Here is a 23493-nt window from a genome sequence, read left to right on the forward strand (position 1 = left end):
GAGAAGAGACCAGGAGATAATTAACCACAGCTTATTTTCACAGAGGAAAAAAACCCAGTAAGAACCTGTGGAATCAATCAGAGTATCAACCCGTCATACGTCATCATCACGTCAGCCCTGAGATTCTTCTTCTTTTATCGTTTTTCTCCATCTCCCAACGCTGCATCCATCTCCTGTTCCTTTTAGATTTTACCCTCTGTTTCTCAGCTCCATTAATCCAGAGTTTTCCTCAGTGACGAACCCAAGAAGGGTTTTATTTGTGAACCTTTGGCGTGGTCAGCGAGTTGGCCGGTGTTTGGCCGTAGCGCCGGGGTTTCTCTGGGCTTTCTCACAGCGCTGTCCAAGGCATTACTACTGCTATAGTGAGGCGGAGGCGGGATCTGGCATTGTGGAACGGTCATTGCAGAAATGGCGAAGCGAGCACATTTCACACCTCCCTCAGAATGACTGCAAATTTCCTGTACTGCACTTTTGATTGGAAACACATTTGAAACATCTTTTCATGATCACACTTACGGCGTACAAAGAAAAGAATAAAAAACAAAAAAGTAAGAAGAATGAGATCCAAAGTATGAGTAAGTGCAGTGAGCTAACTTTGGATCTGAGAAATGTTTGTTTTTTTGTTTTTTTTTTATTTCTTTTTTATTTTTCCATCCTTCCATAAATCAGAAAATTTGCTGAGGTTGATCTTAAACAGCACAAAGATGATAAATCACATTAAAGAAGCGGCTAAAAGTGGAGTCACCTACACAGACACTCAAACACACAAAAGAGAGAATTACAATAAAACAAGCCAACACATAACACTCCGTTCACAGATTAATAAAAGGTCCCTGTCAGTGGGTGGTGTTCAGGCAGACCATTGGGACTTTGGGCCAAGAGATCAATATCTCCATCATAATAAACTAATCTCACTTCTAATAAAACACTACAAAGTACTGCTCATTTCCTCTCTTTGCTATTATTTGCCAGCATTTCAGTTGCATTATCCATTTTTTCTTCTCTTTTAACCTAAGGTGTCTAGAAATTGTGGTTTATTCTGTTACAACTGCAGTGTGTTGTTCTCTGTAGCAGAGGATCCCAAAGGCTGGCTGGCTGGCTGGCTGGCTGGCTGCAGAACAGTCTGAAAAGCCTGACGGCAAGCCCAGAGATTCCCCGTGGCAGCTTTTGCCACTGTCATAAACAAAACACAAGACGTCTTTCTCTTCTTCCCACACCAACGGAGCTCTGGTGCTGCCAAACAGAACAATCACTATTGTAGCCTCTTCTCCTTTCCAACATGCTCCCTCTCCCTCACTCTCCTACAATATAAACAAAAGAGATCAGCAGAGGCTTTACCTCTGTGAGAGCAACAATGAGGGCGATGTTTAAGGAGACAAAACAAAAGTGTGTACGGGATCAAAGAGGAGCGAGGAAGACAGACATGCTAAAGACTGACAGAATACAAACCAGACAAAAACCAATAATGAGCACATATAGTCATTCACTGTGCAAGAGGGACTAAAAATGCACAACCACACATCACTGGAACAGATCAGTGTGACAGATGAAGACAGGCCATCCCACTTCTTACATCAAAAATATGCAATTTAAACTAAATATGATCCAAATGTGAAAACAGTGTCCCCCCCAAATGAAACATTTAATGATACAAAGTTCGCCTTCTTCCTTTCTTGTCAATGTCTGACGACTAAAATCACAACTCACACGAGCGCAGGCACTCTGAAAGAAGATAAAAGTACTGTGACACACTGTGCTAATCAGATAAGATAAGAGTATACACACACACACTCACATAGCGCGCTGTGTTTCATTTATGATGTGTTTTACTGTACTGCTGTAAACCAAAGTACTGTCAACAACTGCACAGCAAACAGAACAGCTGACAGAAGGAGGAAATGTGTCACGATACGTTTACAGTTGGTGTGTGTATGTGTGTATTTATACAAACTTAAAATAAAACTTTTTTCTCTTGTTGTGATGCAAATATGGTAGCATTATGCGACCATCACTTTCTTCCCTTTTACTGGAAGCCTAAAACTTCTCTACTTCACACATGTGTGGTTTAAAACTGCAAAAAAAAAAAAAAAAAAAAAACAGGACTGAGATTTGTGCTTCTTAACAGCATCACAAAAAAACTACTTGGCCAAAACTACTTGGTTTAAAAAATTAATTAAAATTACTTTAAAATTACTGATCAATATAATTTCATAAGAACATAATCCCTTATTTATAAACAGACTTTTTCTGAGCTATAAATAAACACTCATAATATGAAAATGAAAGAAAATGTTGGAGTTTAATTTGTAAGAAAAAAAGCATTTTTAACTGTGCAAACATTTACATTTCTGCACCGTCTTTGTGTCAGTCTGAGTCTCTGAAAACAACTAAAATCAACTGGATTTAGAAAATGAGGAATTCCCATGAAGAGAGTGACAGCCTGCCTGCTGCCTATCATTTATTACCACTAAAGACAGACCAACAAAGTAACACCGGAGTTGCTGCCAGGGTTTGGCTCGGACTGCACGAGGTGTCTGGCCTGTGCCGAGACTTTTGTGTCTGTGTGTGTGTGTGTGTGTGTGTGTGTGTGTGTTAGAGAAAGACTGAGGGCCGGCTGTGATAGCATTTGGCTAAATGTTAGTGGCGAACATAAAAGTTGTGCTTAAGCAGAGTGCAAATGTGTGTATTTAGGCAGTGACTGGGGTGAGCTGCATGTATATGTGCCGCTTGAGTCACTGTTTGAAATTTCCAGAAAATTCCAGCTGAGATAATATTAGGTCATGAGCTTGTTTGAACACCCAGCCAGCGAATGGTGAAGTTGTGTGTATTCGGAGGATTTGGCTGTGAAATGTATTGTATGAGTGTGTGTTTGTGTGTGGCTGTTGGAACTGCGTTTCTTGCAATGTGTAGGGGTGAGACGTAAAAAAAAAAAAAAAAAAAAAAAGCCACAACACAACCAGTATTTTGGCCGTGTGCGAGGACTGCGCGCTGGAGGCTACACTGATGTTTGGCTGTGTGTGTGTGTGTGTGTGAGAGTGTGTGTATCCATGATGATGGCTGAGATACAACAATGTTTGGCTGTATCAAACCGTATCTGTGATGTGTGCGCTGTGTGGGTGTCTGTATACAATTGTGACTAAAAGAGTGTTTGGCTCCTCGTGTTAAAGTGCGCCACAAAAATGACAGAGTTGTTTTTCTTTCTTTTTTTTTCTCTTAAAAAAAAAAGGAATTATGTTCATCTTTATTTAACTGCGTTACTCTGGCTGCAATCATACTGTCTGTCTCTATGCGTTGCTGTTTGTTGTGTGTGAATGTGTGTTTGGCAGTCAGGTCCGAATGGTGCTAGCATTCAGGCAGACAGCGAGGGCGGCAGCAGCCTGCGGTCTGAGAGCAGGAGACTCACGGCTCGGCTCTCCTTCTCTCTCACACACATAAATAACACACGATCTGGGCTGTGGCCAAACTACGATCCTCGTCTACAATGGCCTTATCGTTGTAGCTGCACTTCCAACAAAATTATGGGAAATTACTCTCCTATGTGCAACCCTGATCACACTAAAACACACAACTTCAGCACGCACAAGGGTTGGAAATTCTTTCCTATAAAATACACAAAATACATACTCACACAAATGCCTCACTCAGAAATGTGAAAACACACTTGCCAGAGCAAGCTGGATGAGCGCCCTTGACCCACGCTCATACATTATTTTTATTACTGTTGATACTATGTTGTCATATAAACAAAACAGAAAAAAAAAAACACGACGGGAGGGAAAATTAAGGCAAAATGTTTGCTAAAGGCAAAAGCTAAAAGAGATTTTCCATTTGTTCCTCTAAAAGATGTAAATGTATTTATTTTAGAATTAACTCGATATTATGAAATAAAGCTTATTAAATATCTGCCAGATTATTGTAGTAAATACATTTTCACAATCGCTTCTATGAAACCAAGTTGAAATATTAATTTACACAGTGAAGACTTTTTTTATTTAACGTTTTTCTATCTTTAATCATCTGTGTCTAGTTCTCATACCAGGAAGTGTTGATGTGTATACTTGTGTGTCTCAGCGAACCTAGACGTGCATCAGTAGTGTTAGTGTCCAGGTGGGAACATACCTGGCGTGTGGACAAAGTAGGCCAGGTAAAGGTCCAGCTCCTTGACAGACACTCCGATGTGGTGCGGCTGGACGCACAGACCAGGGTTGGTGCACTGTGGTGACTTGACCAGCCGTTCCCCGTCCGTGCTCTCCAGGGGGCTGCCCTTGAACAGGATGACCATCACCAGGTCCAACCGCCACACCTTGTCGGCCTGGCGCAGGCAGTCGATGCGACGGATCTTGCCCTTCTGGTCAGGGTTGGACAGCACGCAGCAGGGGGGCTTCTTCCCCGTGATGGTGAGCACAAAGTCCTCACGAAACTCAGGCCGGATGTCCTTGCGGAGCTTGGCCAGCAGGCGCGAGGCCCACTTCTGCTTAATCTCTGGCTTCTCCCCGAGTAATTCATCCTTCACAGCACGCTCTTCCTCCTTGGACATGCGCTTCTCGTGTTTCTTGAAGTATTTGCGCTTGCGGGCCTGCAGGTTGAACCAGGTGTAGGCGAAGGCGCGGACATGGGGCAGAAGGGCCTCGATGAAGGGGTGGAACTCATCCTGGATGAGAGAGGAGGATGGGGGGAGGGTGGAAGAGGAGAGGGAGGAGGGGGGGAAGCAGGAGGAGGCAGAGGAAAGAGAGGGGGAGAATGGGGGAGAGAAGGATGGGGAGAGAGGTAGTGGGGGTGAGGAGGGGAAGAGAGAAGACAGGCAGTTAGCACCGGCACGCAGCATGGAGGAGCGGCGCCTGCTCCGTGTGAGCAGAGGGAGTGAATGAGAGAGAGGCGCTAAGAGACTGACAGAAAGAGAGAGAGAGATAGAGACGCAGAGAGAGAGAGGGGAAGGATGCTTTCCACTCTAAGATGGACCCACCACACTGAAGGACACATTGGCAAACCACTGAAAGACTTGGGTAAGAGATAAGAAAAGGTGAGATGAGTTTGTTTTCCTTTTAAAAGCTCATTTGTGCACAAAAAGAAAAAAGAAAAAATGTCCGAGCTGGGAAGGATAGTGTTGACTATCAAAAGAAAAATTGTATTAAATATGGAAAAATGTTTTTCTAACAAAGAAAAAAGCTAAAATATTCTGGATTTATAAAACATAATGCAAACTATCATCACAAATTATATAATGAATAAAACTGGAAGAGTTAAGACAACCTACAAGTCAAATTTACACAAAAACAGTCCAACTAGGAAACCTCAAAACCAAGTAATCATCCTTAGACATTTTCACTGTATACGCATTAAAATGGCTTCACAGTTATTGCTAAAATATATATACATATGTTAATAAAGCAAGAATTATATGGTAATTACCATTTCGCTCTTTCATCATAAATTCACTCCAGCGATTGCACAGAAAATTCAAAAGCAGAACCAGCGCTGTAACTGGATTGTTGAGCGCTGGAGTTCTGCCCTGAATATAAGGAAAAAAACAATAGACTGAGGGAGGAAAAAAAAAAAAGGAAAAGAAAAAACAACAACAATAACAAAAAGAAACAAGAAGCTGAGAAAGTGTCCAATAAAAGCAGCAGGGGGGGAAAAAAGTCTGAGAAAGTAAGGAGTCAGGCCAAGAAGGCACGGTGTAATACCCGAACAAGAACACAGGAGGTACTGTGGCAGGAGCTGCTGAAGAGGTGCAGTTCAAGAGCACAAGAGAAGGAGTGTGAAGAGAAGTTTTGCAATCTTTCAAATCAGAAAGGACAAAGAAAATTTAATTTAAAAAAAAAAAAAAAAAAAAAAAGAATAAATTTCTCAAAAAGCAAAATAAGCTTCTTTGTTTGCAAAAATTTGTAGAAAAAGTTTCTCGATGAAAAAATAAAAAACCAAAATTGGTTGGCAAAACGGCACGTGCTATTGGTTCAAATCTGATCTGCATAGGACTCACGGAGAGGGAGAGGGAGCTGGACAAGGGGGGTGCAGACGGAAAAGGAGGATAAGAAGAAGGAAAAAAAAAAAAAACCAAAACAAGAGGAGCGAATAAATGTTGGAAGCCTGTGCACGACCACTGGCAAACCCGAGTGCAGCTTCTTTTTTCCCCCTTTCTTTCTCTCCCAACTCTGGCTCTCGCTTTCTCTCTTCCTCTCCACTTTCCGTCTCTAACCATTGACTGAGTCTGTGCCAACATGCAGAGGGCCCACCTATTTGGCACCGAGTCTCAAACAGCCCAGCCAATACGCACGCTCCCAGCGCTCAAAGGGAGGGAAGAGAGAGATGGCAGAGGGAGACGCAAAGAGGTGGGGGTGTGGATGGTTGGTGGCTGGTAGTGGAGAGAGGGCAGGCGAGAGAGGGGGGGGTGGATTGTGTGTGGTGCAGGCAGAAGGCACGTCATTAGCCAAATAGACAAGTTCCAATCTAGTACAAAGGCAAAGTCCAGAGGATATTAATTTTACATGCATCCAGACAGCACCCGCCTTCCAAAGCTCCAATACGCTCCTCTCTCTCCCTTAACGCCTTCGTCACTATCGTGGTCACAGCAATCCCAACAAACCAGCTCATTCTCCCCCCTCCCAGAGCTTCCCCCCTCCTCCAGAAACACCCCTCTTCCCTCACTCTCTCTCTGCTCGCGTTACACCACCTTGGCATGGGATGGCATGAGAAAACACAGACCCAAAATCCCACTAGACCCTGAGACCAGCAGCTGCTCCTGGATTTACCACACAAACAAAGAGAGGAGGGGGAAGAAAAAGCCCCCCCCACCACACACACACACACACACACACACACACACACAACCCCCCAAAACAAAAAATACCATCCAAAAAAACACGCTCTCGTTTGAAAATGCACACTTGCATCCAAACTGGCCCTTTCTCCTCCTTCTCTCCCTCTATTTTCCGTCACTCCACTTTAATAGCCCCCAACAGTAGAGACACAGAAACACATTAAAAGTTTCTGTTACCAAATTAGGGATCAATTTGTGGGAGAAACACAATTCAGCAGAGCATTGAAAAGGTTCCAGTGGAAAACCTCAACAATGTTAAGCTTTTTTAAAAGTGAAAGTAGCGACTGAATCTTTCTGAAAGAAGGTAAAAACTCCACGTTCCGCATAAACAGCTTTTGCTTTCAAATTCAGACATGCCTGGCAGGAAATTGACCATATTTTCATTATGCTGCATTGTGAAATCCACAATAAGACATTAATGAGTCTGAAAATAATCAGAAGGTGGCAAAGCTAAGGCCTAAAGCTGGACAACCCCTTGCCTGGACCTCATTCGTAGATCTATCTGACCTCGCAGGGACGAGCTATGTCACCCGCAGCACGGGAATAAACAAAAAGCTGACACAAAGGCTTTAACCGATTCCACATAATCGGATGCATTTGTGAGAAAATAATACCTCAGTGATGGCTTGATTTAAAAATAAGTATGAAATGCTCCTCTAATTAGAAGTCTTTTTCTATGTTAGTCTCCCACATTTAAAAAAAAAAAGGCACACATTTGTACATTTTTGCTCTCCAAATGATATGAATAGGTCCACGAGGCTCGCAGGAATTAAAGAGATATTGTCAAAACTGGAATGCAGACAGTGGGCAGCAAAAAAAAAAAAAAGTTAACTTGTCATGTGGCGAAGTTGAGGACACGGCCATGTGATTGTGGGATGAAGCCACCTGCTGTGCAATGGGACAAGTTGTCTGTGTGAACGCCCTACAAAGGCTAGAATGCTCTGGTTGGTTCCCAGGACCATCAGATTTAGAGTCGCATGCCCCTTCTGTCAGTGTCAGAGGAGCTTCGGCCTGGATGACCAGCTCGTCCGCTGACTGACTGGCAAAGCTGGCTGTAAGGTTGGCTGACAAGCTCTGTGACAGGCTGGGTGAATGACTGGTTGGCAACCCAGGTAGGGATCTAACTGGCTGGTTGGTCCCCTGGCTTACTGACTGGTCACTGCTGTCGGACAAGGCGAAGCCAGGCCTGGAGCAAACATACGCTTGCCTCACACAGTCACTCTGAATGAAAAATAAATACATAATATGGTTATTTTAAAAAAAAAAAAGAAAAAAAAAGTTAGCATGAAGAAATAAAATCAAAGAGAGGATGTTTGTTTTCCAACAATAATATTGGGAGTTTTTTCTACACTTATTTAAAAAACAAAGAAGGTTTAGACTTATAGGAAATAGATAAAGAGTTCATATCGTATCTTTATCTATTTCAACGAGTAACACACACTTACTGGTGTTTTTCCATTATCAAAGCTTTAATTAAATCTATCTTTAACATAAAAATCACAGTATATAACCATTCAAATGCCATAAGGTGACCTGTATTATTAAGCAAAATCTATTTATATCCACATGAGACTATTTAGAAAAAAAAACAGTAATTTAAAAATAACTACAGGCTTTTATTATGATGATAAACTGGGCCAAATGCAAAGCGGTCTGTGCAGAATTTGCAGTTACGACTAAATCTTTTATGATTTTGGCCATGAAAGGAGTCTGTGTGGCACCCTTTCTATTTAATGTGTCCCTTTTTCTGACATTTTCAAACCCACATTTCCTCCAGCTCATTAGCCAGGCTTTACTGGGAGGAAAAGAGGGTTTCTCTTTTTCCAGGTCTCTGATTCTGCAAATATCTGCTTAGAAATAATTCAAGTGTTTTTAACTGAATAATGACAACAAACCAATTGATAATGCAACCAACCATTTACCACATTAAAACCTGCAGAGTGAATGAAAACCACCTCAGTTTTTTTAATCTTCAGACAAAGGCAAGGCTGAAACAGTAGCAACTATGTGTTAAAAGAATGAAATAAAACAAGAAATATCTTATTTGAAAAATAAATGATCTTACCATTGCAGTGGAGGTGTTTAATATAAAGTGTTTGACCTCACATGGTTTTTAAATGTGTGCTCGGAAAAGACAAAGGGAAGAAATAATGTATGATGAAAAAAAAAAATCATAATTTGACCAAAGAAGAGGTTTAATAATTGGCATATAGTTCTGTGTTTATTGTTAGCTCTCCATTTTAACCACTGACGTTTTTACCGCAAGGTGCAGCTGGGCTGAAGGAGGATAAACGCTTCAACTGCGCTGTGTGACCCGTCCTTAAAGGCAAACACACCTCAAACGTGATTCAGCACTTCTAAAATATATATTTAACAAAATAGCTTCACAAAAGTAAAATGCAAATAAATAAATACACCTCACCTCTTCCCTGTTTTCACCCTCAAACACCGTCAAAGTGTTTAGTTTTGGCTAACAAAGGTGCCCTCTTTTAGCTAACCTTGACGGACGGCGTCAACGGCCTTTTAACGGTTTTCCTTCAATTAGTCCGTTTAATCTTTTCAATAAAAACTTCGTCGTGAAGTCGACTTATTTAAGTAAAAAAACGCTTCAAAGACACCATTAATCCCCCCTAAAGCAGAGGAAAATGGACTTGAGGGGGTTTCTGGCAGACTCCTGAGCCCAGCCGTCCTGATCGGTCCACCTTAAAGTTTAAAAAAAGGCCGAAAAATTCAGAGATAACCGTAGAATTAATGGGGAAAAGGAGAAATGGAAAAGAAAAATATGCGTTATTCATACAGTCATTTTAAAGAATGCAGTGTAAACTGTGACCTCTGTAAACGCAGGCCTATTATTACCCAGACTGTAAACTCCCTGCTGAAAATGTTTAATTTTTATTAACCCTGTCCATTGGGGGGGGGGGGGGGGGGGGGGGAAAGAAAAAGCCTTTCTTTTATGCTTTTAATAAATATAAAGGTCTTATATTTTGGCTGGATTTGAATACAAGTGATTAAAAGCTCAACTCTGGCCCGTTTCCAGAGTACTTTAAATAGTCCTTATATTATTACCTAAGATGAATTTCTGGTATTAAATATTAGTGAGCAAATAAATATCAAAAGGATAAATATAGCCTTTTGCATGGGACATATGGGGAAAAAAAGATTCAGGTCATTCATTTAGGCCTGTTTGAAGCCACATCCTTCAGGGTGAAGATCTCTTGGTTGTGAATCGTCACAGATAAATTTAGTCTAACCTTGTTACTGTTTGTATATTTCACTTGTTAGGTATTATCATAAAGATGTAAAATTTCTTCCTTACTTTTCTTCCTTTATTTGTTAAGCTGTGGTTTAAAGTAGAGACATTAGACTTTCAAAAGGAGAACAAAAGCAGCAACTCAAATTAAATCCATCATTTTTATGAAATAGCTTTTATAGTTTTTAAAACATAAGTCATGTAAATTGTTTAAACTGTAACAAGTTTTAAATTCACATTTATTTTAGATATAAAGTGGGATATATTTTAAAATCCTAAATAGCTGCCAAAAGAAATATTGGCTATTGACTGTGTGAGTAAATTACTAAAAACTAAATTATAAAATCTTTGCATACATATATTTTGAATTATTATTATTATTATTATTATTATTATTATTATTATTATTATTCCATATTTACAGACACATACACACACACACACACAAGAAAAACAGTTAAAGTTTTCAGCACAGCTTAAATTCAAATTTGACATCTGTCGTGTAAAGTTGCACGTTCACAAACACCCTTGTGATGTAAGAGAAAGACTGTGAGAGAGATGAACTATTTTCTTTGTGTGTGTGTGTGTTTGCGAGTCTGTGTGAGTGATTTCATATAAAAACTCAAAATAATTTGGGTAAACTTCTTAGCGAAATAGAAAACCTTCAATTAAATTATCTTTTAAAAACTACATGTAACAGGAATAAAAAAAAAAAAGAAAGCATACAGACATAGGTTAATTTTACACTTGTGTGAAAAAAAACCAAAACCAAAAATAAAGATGGGAACAAAAATACGGTACTGTGAAAAAAATTTAAATTATCATCTGGTAATAGGTAGGCAACCTACAATAACGAGATAATAAATAAGTATGATGGATTTTATGCAACTCTATCACTTTGAAAATAAAGGTGGAAAAAACATTTATTTCTTCTTTTAGTTGTTTACAGCACACATGCTCACACACACACACACACACATACACACCGACTCTTATAAGCATTTTCTCCATGTCATCTTATTACTTTTCTTTTATTCCCACCCGGCTGAACATGTTTTCAAACATTCTTATCAGAGTAAAAAAAAAAAAAAGAAAACATAAAATCTGGTCTTTCTCTCTCCAATCCAGATTGATGTTAAAAGTGTGTCTGTGCATCGTTTGTAATTACTTCTGTTTACACACTGGAGCATTACTATGTGTGAAAGTCTGGAAGCCATTTGTGGGCATGAGGCCGAGAGGCAAAGACAGAGGGAGCAAGTGTTAAACAGCTCCAGCGGCACAAGGCCTGATAGCGAGCCGGCGCTTCTGACGTGACTGCAGACGTAGGCTAATGTTCTACACCAAAACGTCTTCCTGCTTGTGCGATGAGTCTTTCTGTTTCAGCCTCAAATGTAAGCGCACTAATAAGATTGAGGCTTGTCATGATTAGGGCTCCTCTAAATTTGAGCAGCCAGGATTGTTTCGAGGTTTATGTGGTTTTTCTATGACTCTGTCACCTTAAACACTTAATTATAAACAGATCTCCCCGCATCTAACCTTACGAGTTACTTCTCTTACCTCACTTTGCATTGAAAATACACACTAGAGTGTGCTGGGGAAGTGAAAAAGAATAAGTAGCTCCAGGAAAAAATGATGTTTTAAACTAAATTAGGAGATTATGTACTGCATGATCCAAGCAATGATTTAATAAACCAACATTTTAATATTTCTGCACATACTATATTATATGTGTGCTCATATTAAAGTGGTTTTGGTGTCTCCAAACAGATATACACTCACAGTCAAGAGTTTGGACACACTTTCCTGCTGAATTTAATGCTATTGTACACACATAAGTCACTGCTGGTGTGGTATTTTCCAACAGGACATTGCAATAAAACTGAGCAGAGCATTTCCCCTTGACAAGGGCAACCATTCCTGATAAGTTCAAGTAGGCAGTGTGACTCTCTGAGAGTGGATATACATGTGAGGGACAATGGCAGCCCTCAGCTTCAGCTACAAGTCTATATGGAAAGCTTAACATTTACCTGTTATTGTCTCCCTCCAAGGCAAAGCGCACAGTATAAAACACACCTCCAGACTGGCTACTTTATGCCCTGCCCACAGCTGCAGCAAGGGCTTTGAACGCGATTAGCAAATGCAGCAGGATTCAAGCAGATAATGAAACCCAATATCCCCTCCCCTCCATGCCCTGCTCCAGCAGTAGCCAAGGCCTGCATGTCCTCGCACAAGAGATGCACCATTGAGAGACTTTCTCCATCACTCTTTCACTCCACCTCATTCTTTTCTTCCTCCCCGGTCCTCGTCCTGCCAGTCGCAAAGGCGAGGTGCCAACCTCTCCGCAAAAGCCGGGCAGAGTGCCCTCACCCTTTATGCAAATGATTTACCACTATACCCCAACTCACACATCCATTTTGTGCCTTCCCACCATCATCTACTCTCCATTCATTTAGCGACTCCCTTCGGATGATTGACAAGGGTGGAGGTCTGGGGTCACTGTTTACATACCGTTTTACAGCAGCTTTGTGCTGTGGCTACTGGAGATAAACTATTCTTATAGGCACAGTGGAATATGGTCTAGTGTGGTTCAAAAAGCATTTCATAGAAACTGCCATAGATGCACAAAAATGGAAATATGACCACTGTTTTTAGAGCTCCAAAAAGGTGACAAGTAGGCTTCCTTTAGCAATGAAAAGCTTCACCATCTCACCATGTTTCACCTTCATCATGACACTATTGTTTTGGACAAATGGACAAATTTATCACACGTTGTCTTGTGAGACTGGGTTGGTTTTATCTACTTTCACCATTCTTTGATCTTCAGTTTAATTTTGCACTCCACACCAATTGTGTGATTAACACTTAGCTCTGTTACAGTTTTCAACCTCTTTTAATGGTTTTGTATGTCTTCCATGGACAATGGTTACAATCTGTCTGCTGAGTAGTTCACGGTCTCTTTTTAACCCTACCTGGATGAACATTTTGGACTCAGTTGCAGCAGTCAAGGCCAAATGCAATAAAGCGTGTTTGGAACAAATGAATGTACTCTTGCGATCGGACACAAATGCAAACGAGCTGAAAGAAATTGGAAAAAGGGAGAAGTTCCATGGGTATTTAGGAATTCCAGATCATTAATTGAATACCAAATGCTGTAAAAATATAAATAAATAAAGCCGGGAAGGTAAAACTAAATTAATTTTTAAAATTTTGCCCAAACAAAAATCCAGTGGTCGAAGGTATTTAACTTGTTGCTGTACTTCAGATTATTCTACCCATCTGTGCTCAGGTGAATTAACCAATTGGTGACAGTATCATTCTTTTTATTCTACAAAGCATTAAATACTATTAAATACAAACCTTCCATCCATTAAATACTAGATCATATGTTCTGCTGTTTATTAATACGTCACTTTATTAACTAGTTCAGTTCTTGTGCTTTTAGACCTGACATCTTTGGCGCATATGATCCTTATGACATCATCTAGACTTCATTACTGCTCAAACTGTTGTTTTATTTATGTCTGACAGATTTCTCAGGAGTTTCTCGGGTCAGAGACACAAGTAATTTTCAAAAGCAGGTTACATGTGGAATCCCTCAAGGCTTTATTCCAGGCCCATCTCGTTCTTAAAGTATATTGTTTTTGGGGTTTATTTTCAGCACATTTAATATTCAATTCCATTGCATTGGAAACACCATTTTAATCTGTCTGCCTATACAAAAGAAAGATTTTCTGCATTCTTTGCAACTGTATTTTGATACTTAAGTTAATGGAAGCCATTGGCCTTTTATCCTGGTTTAAATGAAAAATACTATGTGTTTCTTTTCTTTTTAATCTGGATTTTTATTATATTTTATATTTTCTCGTGCTGTCATGGAAGGCTTTTTTAAAATAACTCTTTTTTTTTTTTTTTACCTCCCACAACTTTTGGGTCATCTCATAGATTTAATTCATTTCTGTGCTTTATGATTTTACTGATGTTGATTCAAAGCCTTTTGTTGTACACCAGTTTGGTGCAGATCTTAATTGTTTCAAAAGTGTTTTTTTTTAAATATATTTTTGAAAATGTCTTAACGTTAGAGTTCCTTCATCTTACATCTTGTTCTCTGAAGTCCATCTCTCTCCAACACGTTTGCCTTTCATGCACAACTCCACCATGCCTCCTGCTTTTTGCTGCTTCGCTCACCCTCCCACTCCTGCCAATTGCCTGTGCTTTTTCTATCTCTGTTGCCATCAGTTCTCTAGTATCTCTCACTCTGCTCCCCCTCAAATCCTTTCATTGTGGAACTCCATTTTCTCACCGCCTCTCTCTCACACTGCTTGCCTCACCCAGACTTTAACTTGTACTCTCATTTCTCTGCCAAAGCCAAACAGGCAAGTGCAGAAACTCCCTTGAAGCACTTTCTCTTTTTTCTCAACCCCCCTGGCACATCCCTTCAAGGCAAAGTATCTCTTCCAAAATGTGCACTTTTTATATTTGCTTTGTAGGTTGTGTAAACGTCACATCATCTGTCAGCATTTAACACTAAGTGGATCATTTGTAGGAAGCTATTTAAAGTATTTATTCATTCTTTCCATGTACATCTAGTTCCTACTTTTTTGCATAATTGGTTGCTTCCTTTATTGGTTCTTGTATAGTTTTGTTCTCCATTGACATTCTATTTTATCAAAGGAAAAAAAACAAATGAAATTATATATATATATATATATATATATATATATATATATATATATATATATATATATATATATATATATATATATAAATATATATAAATATATATATATATATATATATATATATATATATATATATATATATATATATATATATAGAGAGAGAGAGAGATAAATATATATCTTTTTGGATTTATATTTCAGTTTATAGGACAATTGATTTAAAAAACTTTGACCAATAATTAATCTTTCTGATTGGAAATTTGATTTGATTATAAATGAGATCAGATTATAGAACATTTCTGAGACATACTATTTATATTTCCATGAAGCAATGAATAATTTTTGGTTCTTGAAAATGTGTGATAGCTGATTGGAAAGCTATTATTTTCATTAATTGGGCTGCTTGTCAAATTTTAAAATGATCCTGAAAGACAAATGAAACTGCCTGATATTGATGCTGACATTAAAGTCTGGGAGTAATGGGATATTAACTATATGTACACAACAAAAATGGAGAGTATGAGTGAAAATTATGAGTGGTAAACATGAATTTAAAAGCAATATACAATACTGTAAGAAGGAATGTGAAATTATACAATGCGATGCGATGCGATGCATCCATTTATATGACCACAGCAAAAACACAGGCAGATTACACCACCTATAAAAACTAAACTTTGTGAACATAATTCAGTTTTAAATGTTTTGAATTTTCCATTTTTACAATTTTCATTTACATGCTGAGTAAATATTTGCATTGCTGATCCATTTCCACATCAATGACACCGCTGTCAGAAACACAGGAGCATGCAGATTTAATTCTGCTTATCAAATAAGCTGGACTTTTGCCTGCTTTGAGCTGGCACTCTGAGGGTTAAACAGTGCCTGCTCCCTGTGGCATGATATGAGCTGGGCCTTTGCCTGTGCACTCTGCCTTGTCTGTCCCCAGTCACTGATGTTAGGGGTCAAGAGTTGGTCGCCACTCCAAGTGGCTTCTTATGTGACTCTGAAGCCAATAGGGTTAAAAGATGTCCTTTCCATATGGCCCTGTGGGAGCTGGGTTATAATCTCTGCTATGTTTGACAGTGTTTGTGTTGACTAAGAGGGGTTTCTGATATGGCAGCATGGGCCTGAATGGGCAGTGTGAGGGTTAAAGCTCACTCTGCTCATTTTGATTGGCATTCCCTGTAGAGCAACCGCCGTGCCAGGCCGGAAGAAGCAAAGGATACGCTCAAACACATGCAAGGCGAGAAACAAAGAGCCCTGAGAAACCACACAGAGTCACGTGTGCGCGCACACAACAACAACAGCTAAATCATTTTGAAACTTTTATCTTCTAAAACCGCTGCTGTTTCTTTTTTAAAGTTCAGTCTTCCACCAAAAATCCAGGGAGGACGGACAGACACACGATGCAGACGGGCGCCTCTGGGGAGAGAGTGTGTGCAGTTATCTCGTCTGCGACCACGCAAGCTGACTTTCCCCGGTCTAAACTACCACCTCGCTCAGACCTCAGGAGCACCACAGTACCGCAAGCAGACGGCCATAAGTGCATGTCCTCACAGGGGACATAAAATGGAGGAAACCCACCTCGATAAAAAAGCACCTCAAAAAAACAGACCAGGGAAATTTAAAAAAAAAAAAAAAAAGACAAAAGAATGTGTGAATGGATGTCAGCTTTAAACTTAAATCGAGTTGCATTTCTTCAAACTATCTGTCTGATAGAAAAAGTCCATGTACCTGCATGAAAAGCAGTTTTCTTCGCTCTGATTTCCTGAGAACAACAGCTGCAGTGACGTCCAACGTACATGCATTTACACGCTACAGTACCAGGTAATAACTACTTAATAGCTTGCATATGGTCCATTTGGAGGCAGCATTTTGCATTTGAGCTTGGCTAGAAACCCCCCTCTCCTACAGTGCCAAGGGACAGAATAGCATGCAAGTAAAAGCACTGTTTACGTGTAACCAAATTTGCCCGCATCGGCCTCCAGTTCAGTCTTGTCAGATTTTTTTTCAGATTTTTTTTTTTTTGTCTCATTAAAGCAAACACAACTCGGAAGAAAAAAAAAACCCCTTCCTTATCTTAATAAATAATCTTATACTGCTGCATTAATTTTCAGTGAAGAGTGTCGTTTTACTAGGAACTAAGAAACCTTCAGCAAAAGCGGTAGGATACAAAATACCAGTCAGTCTCCATTTATAAACATGTGATTGTATGAAGAGATAGTATCACAGAAAAGTCAGCCAGCAGGAATGAGCTGGACTGAATGCAGCGAGAGCTGCCACGTCAGACGCTGCTGAAGCTTCTTGGCTGTCAGGACTGAAAGACACGCAGCGAGAGAGTGAGAAGCACGCACATGCGACTGAAGTATGGCCTCCGCCCACCAACACAAAGAAGGGTTTGCCTTTGCAGTTCTGTTTGGGAGTTGGAGTCATCGGCCAAGCCCGACACCCTTCCTCGGCATTGCCATCACCGCTGTCTCTACGTGAGTCAACATAGATGGAGCTGCTTCATCAACAACACCTAAAGGCCCTGAGAATAAAAGCAGCAAACCTTCTGGCCAGTTTTCTTCCGGATCGGATCCGCCTTGGGTCTCAGCACATCCTGCTGTTTCTGAATTTCTCTACACAGCATTTTAAACAGACACTTTTCCAAATCTAATCATAATATTCAAATGAAATACCTCCAAACATGGACCAAATTGTAAAAGCAACAAGGAAGATAATCAAACAAATCAGTCAAAGGGGAAAACCACACATCCATTGGATCGGGGGATTTGGGCTAGCTCTCTTAGAGAAATCACTCGACACAATAACACTATTGTTTCTGCATATTTTTAAAAGGCTTTCACTGGCTCTCTGGTGAGGAAAAAAAAAACAAAAACATGCGAATGCCATTTTTCAATCTGGAGCAGCGCAGAAATGTGATTCTCCAGATAACACTTGGCACTGTTTGCCTACTTTAATTACTGCAATATGGTTATAATGCATTAGCATTCCTCCACATCACCAAAGAAATCCAATATCAAACAATTTAGTCAGTAGATGGACAGAAAAGAAGCAGAGGGAGATAAAGAGAGATCCAGAAGATGGAGAGCCAGGTAAAGGATTAGCATTGACAGGCGATAAGTTCCCTGATGAGCAGCATTCCAGTGAAAAAAAAGCCTTGTGAATGGTGAAACTGTTTTCGATAGTCTGCAATGTCCTTGAGAGACGCAGACAGGGAGTTAGATAAGTGGCTTTTAAGCTCACCAAATCCAACATATCCCAGATAAGACTGTGGCTCTTCCAGAGGGAACCAAAGCGAGGAGTAGCGAGGAGGGGGCTGGAAAGAATGAGGTAAAACGACGAGAGGAAAAGCTGAGGTAGCAGATGTAATGAGAGCAGGAAAATAGGGAGAGTCGAGGAATGAAACAGAGATAAACAAATACAAAAAAAAATGGACAAAGAGAGGTTTCAACAAGAGAAAAAAGAAGAAAGCAGGAGTATGTTTTCAAATCGGAGCACATGTGTGTTTTTATGTTGATGGGTTGTGTGTCATGCGGCGCGGTAAATGAACCCGAGCAGCTCTGCCTCCTTCTGCAGCAGGATTTTATCACCTGCATGAAAGACGGCTTGAATACACACAGGCCAACACCATCAATCTCTGCTCTTATGAGTTATAGGGAGAACCTGTGCCGGCCCGTAATGAACTTTCTAGTGTTTGGAATTTATCAACGAAGCAAAAACACAATATATACACACAGACACACAGACGTTAAGAACTACAGTAAAATATGGCTTTTTCTGTGGAAACCTTCTGATAAAGTATGAGTGTGCATAAAAAGACAGAAAACAGGTGCACAGGCATGGGCCAGAGAGCAGCAAGTCAACAAACTTTGTGTGTGGTTTTTTTTTTTTTTTTTTTTGTAGAGGTTTTAATTTAAAAAACTTCTAACTTCAGTTTCAAGATTTCACCTTTTCAGACTCGAGAGGGAACATTTAAACAGTATTAATTCCTCTGCTGGGAAAAGGGACAGCCTTTTCCCGGAGCAATCCATAACATCTGAATATAAAAATAAATATGGAGAGCGGGCGTGCTCTTAACCCCAAAGCAAGGAGGGGAAAAACCTGCCGGGAAGTTTGATGGGATGTTTTTTTCTGTTTCACCAGCATCTGGGATGGCCTGACTTAGTCTCATTCTGCTTTAGACCACGACTTACTTTACTTTTTCCAGTTTACCTGCTTCTCTTCTTCTCTTTTTTTTAAATCAAACCTTCCTTCTACTGCTGTATTCTTTATCTTTTCCCTCGCTTTCTCTCCCCGTCTCGCTCCCTGCTGGATGCCCCTGTGCCAGTTAACACACCACAAGCCAGAGGGAGGACCGCAAGAATGCTTAAATCAGCATAATTAGGCCTGTGTGTACTTTAAACACACACGTTTCCCCCAAGCCTGGACCCCTGCCACCCGTACACTGCTGTGTGCGCAGCCACGGCCTGTCTCTTTGAGTCAATAAACACAAACATATCAGCAGTCAGTCTCACAAACGTTTACACAGTATTTTCGCAAATGCATATGCAGCGCGCGAGGTGAGAAATTATGCCGTATCCTTCTAGCATCCAACTTTCTCCCACCAGCCGAAGCCACGTCCCTCATGCAGCTGTCATCCCCGAGGCCCCAAACCACCACAGCCACACTAACGCTGTTTGACCTTTTACTCTGAGCTGCTCCAGGGGGAGGGGAGCTAAGAAAATCATTTTAATATGGTGGAGGGAGGGGAGTAGAGGGGGGGACGCTGTGCTAAAAATTTGCACCTTTGTTAAAGAAATGTCAACAGGCAAGCTGGTGAAAATAAAGCACATGCATGAAGTGAAAAGAAGCAGGGATCTCTAGTGGGTTTGTGGTTTCTGTCCCACACACATCTGCATGTGTTTTAGTTTTTAGTGGCGCATTAACAAACAACAGCCTCCAGGCGATTCCACAGCGCTTGGCTGCATGTGGAGATTATCAGTAGTCATTACAGGCTATTTAACAGTGATCACCACCATCAAAAAGGAATCCGTCATCGCAACGTCGCAGGCTGAGATGAAAAATTACAAGATAATATTTCAGTTGTTTCCCAGGCAGCCGTGCATTCCCTCTTTGCCCTGCATTAAATGTGTATTTATGTGGAAGACAAGAGTCAAAGCAGATGACACCAACAAGCTTACGGAAAAGTGAAAGGCAGTAACTATGACCTCTTTTAAAGGCTTCCAGTAAAAACATTGTTCTGTCTGCTCGGGGTTCCAACGCTCGCAGCTCCAGTCAAAGTTTCAGGTGCAGCGTGAGGCCTGCGCTCGAGTCGCCAAACCCTAACCCGCCAAACACGCCACCAAGTACACTGAGATATGTCCGCTAGTCAAGAGGAAGAGCGCCAAACATGAAAGGCCTGACAGCCTTTAATTTATTCCAAAATCTAATTTCCTGTCTGAAGATGCACAAGGGGGTCAAGTAACTCCCGCAGAGACTAATGATACAGTTGCCATTCAGGCTTTGTTTGTACAGTGGCGTTGCCATGGAGTTTATATGTCCCAAAAAAAGAAAAAAAACACAACTTTGATTTGATTTCCATTTATAAGATCACCCGCCTGAAAAACACATGCATTTCATTCTTCCTCATCCTGCTCCTCTCCCAACGAGAAGCGCCAGAAAGGGACCAGAACGCCACGCTCGGCCTGCTCAGAGAAATATGTAGTCCGTGGCGTTTGATCAAACTGGTGTGGTGGTGTATATGTGAGGGTAGCCGCTGAAAACTGGCCACAAAGGAGCCACTCTATGTGTCTCCCTCTCCCCCGTCTGTCTCTCTCTGTCAAACACACACACACAGAGGCATGAACACACTCATTTCTCTGTTTGTGTGCTCACACAGCTGTGGTTCTTGTGTCGGGTTCAAACAAGGTAAAGATATGGTATATTACGCAATGGCTTATAGATTTTTCCACCGCTGGCGCGCACCCAGCACGCTCAACCAAAGGGGGGATGGGGGATTCAGAGAGAAGCACACTTTGTTCCACAATGTCTGACTCACTAACTGGGTTCACTGGCTGCTAATGGGACCACAGATGACCAGTAGTTACACTTTGGTCACATTGCTGGCGTGTGTGTTACTGTCTAATACTGGGAATAAAAAAAATTGTACGTTGGTTGGAGGATTGTTTGTGCATTTGTGTCGAGCATCAGATGTATTCACTGAGCCTGGTGGGTTTTTCAGCTATCATTCCTGTGGGTGACGCTCTACACTGGTCAGGCCTCTGCTCTGACAAAAATAAATGACCTTAGGCGGTCCTTCGACACAGTAGGGCGGCCACAGAATCTTATGTACGTCCATCAATTACCATTCCAAGTATGTGCAGTATATGCACCGTTGTAAAGAACGAAGTTGTCAATCAGTGACTATTTGTTCTAAAATGTTTCTATGTGAAGTTTGGATTCCAGTTCTATGTTAGATAAATAAGGACTCTGAGACGTAACCGATGCAAATGGTGTTCTGGGTGTAAATGCAGCATGTCTAAAAATCCAAAATGTCCAGGTAATTAACATTTCTCTGTAAAACTAGATCTGCAGTCTGTTCTCTTTGCAGGGCAGCTTATTAGCCATTCATCATCTGGATTAAACTGATCTTACGGCATCTTTGTGCAAGTCAACAACATCCAGAATAAACTCTAAAGTTTGGAAAAATCTTACAGCTTGTTACCAAGGAACGTTTTTAGGAATGCATTTTGTATTTCAACAAGAAAAGTAAAGTTTCTATGAATTCTTTGTCTTAGTAATGTTGATTTCCTTTTTACATGGAAAGAGAAAGTCTTTACATTATTGTCTAGTGATAATTGTATTGAAATTTGGAATAAATGTTCACAAATGTGTCTGTGGACTCATACTGTATCGCTGTTCCAACTACAAAAACACAGCTAAGTACAAAGACAGAGCTAAGAGGAGCCACGAGATGTTGAAAGTTACTTTTAATCACTGCAACAAGTCAACTGAGTCTGTGTGCAGGTTGCTGGAACTGTGTAAAAGAGCGTATATTTACACAGGCAGGATCCAGGTTGTTGCTTAAGCTTTATGAGTGAGCTACAGGCACATAGAGGCTATCAGAGTTTACATTTTGGTTTCACAGAATCACAGTCCAACAGGAAGTCCCCAACAAGTTCACACATCCATGCAATCGCATGGGTTGTTCATTCAACAGGTGATAAGGGCTACAATAAATTCTTGATCACCGTCAGGTTAATGGACATCATTTAATCGGTCGTTTTGTTGACAAGTCAAATGGAGACACCTCTTTCATTTCTTGATTGTATTGAGGCAGTAAAGCTGCTTGGTTAGGATAAGTCAATTATATAGAATTGGATTAAACATGACCGTAATGGAAGCGACTTTTACAGTTCACATGCAGGGCCGGATCACCACTAGAGGTTGCATATTTTTTTAACATCGCTGTAGGTCATAATTCCCTGCATAAACAACAGGGCTGGAATTTTTGTTGTTGGAATGAAGACAGTCTTGAAGATACATTTCCAGGAAGGTACAGGAAAAGAATGTTGGTTCTCAGAAAGACTTAACATTAGCACGACTTCCTCAGGCTAGAAGTCAGTGTGACAGTGCCATAAAAAGCTACAAGCTTCTTATCTGTTGGCTTTGTTACTGGGGTGGCAAGAGACACTCCTACAGGTTGTAGATTACTAACTACAATCGCTCCACACCTGTAAAAGTGTGTGCATTTGATTACAAGTTATCAGTAATTTACAAAGTGTTCAGCGCTTACATGTGAAACGCGGCGGCATCCAGAAGCGCTGAGTCGATAACGTTTTGTTGGAACAAGAGTGGAACTATTATGTGCATTTCAAGCTAATTTATTTTTATTTCTGAGACCAGAAGGGCTGGGATTGATGGAGTTATTGTCACAAATGGCTTTATTTACTTCAGACCGACCCTCTCCGTAGGCTGTCAGATCAGCCTGCGGGCAAAACGAGTGGATTGAGACTCTTCCGCATTAAGCCCCGCCTCCCGCCACTGCACTACATTGGGAGCGCGCACCGCACCTGTTTTCGCCGTCATTGTAACTTCTCATAAACAGAAGGATTAGGCTCATATGAACTTAATAAAAAAAAATAAAAAAAACAACGTCAACACATGTAAAAGTCGCTTCCATTACGGTCATGTTTAATCCAATTCTATATAATTGACTTATCCTAACCAAGCAGCTTTACTGCCTCAATACAATCAAGAAATGAAAAAGGTGTCTCCATTTGACTTGTTAACAAAACGACCGATTAAATGGTGTCCATTAACCTGACGGTGATCAAGAATTTATTGTAGCCCTTATCACCTGTTGAATGAACAACCCATGCGATTGCATGGATGTGTGAACTTGTTGGGGACTTCCTGTTGGACTGTGATTCTGTGAAACCAAAATGTAAACTCTGTTGATTCAGGTTCCAACAGCCCTACATGTTGGAACCTGAATCAGACCCTGAAAACGAAGTGGAAAACAGCAACCCACAGCAACGAATGCAGCAGGATGTCTCTCTTTGGTAAACTCACCAGCCATCGTTGGAAATAACTTTATCCCACGTTTTCCACCCGCCTGATGTATTTGTACATGCCCTTGTTAACCAGTAGAAGGTAACCAATCACCGAACCTTATCCCCCGGGACGTCACAAGGATTTCCAAGTAGAAAAAAAATCTCTAAAACGACGCGTTTTTCGTCGCCATGGAAACCGAACAG

At 40.7% G+C, this 23493-nt stretch overlaps 1 protein-coding gene across 13 annotated transcripts in view; it reads right to left on the reverse strand.

Annotated features, from left to right (window-relative positions):
• Positions 1 to 23493, reverse strand: part of nfixa (nuclear factor I/Xa) — a 111004-nt gene that overhangs the window by 77308 nt on the left and 10203 nt on the right. For all 13 annotated transcript variants that reach the window (XM_079264553.1, XM_079264554.1, XM_079264552.1 and 10 more), the window contains exon 2: positions 4120 to 4651. In XM_079264553.1, coding sequence (XP_079120679.1) covers positions 4120 to 4651 — 532 coding nt within the window. The remainder of the gene's footprint in view (positions 1 to 4119; positions 4652 to 23493) is intronic.

Source organism: Telmatherina bonti (genome assembly GCF_933228915.1).
Source record: "Telmatherina bonti genome assembly, chromosome: 3".
Taxonomy (NCBI): Eukaryota; Metazoa; Chordata; class Actinopteri; order Atheriniformes; family Telmatherinidae; genus Telmatherina; species Telmatherina bonti.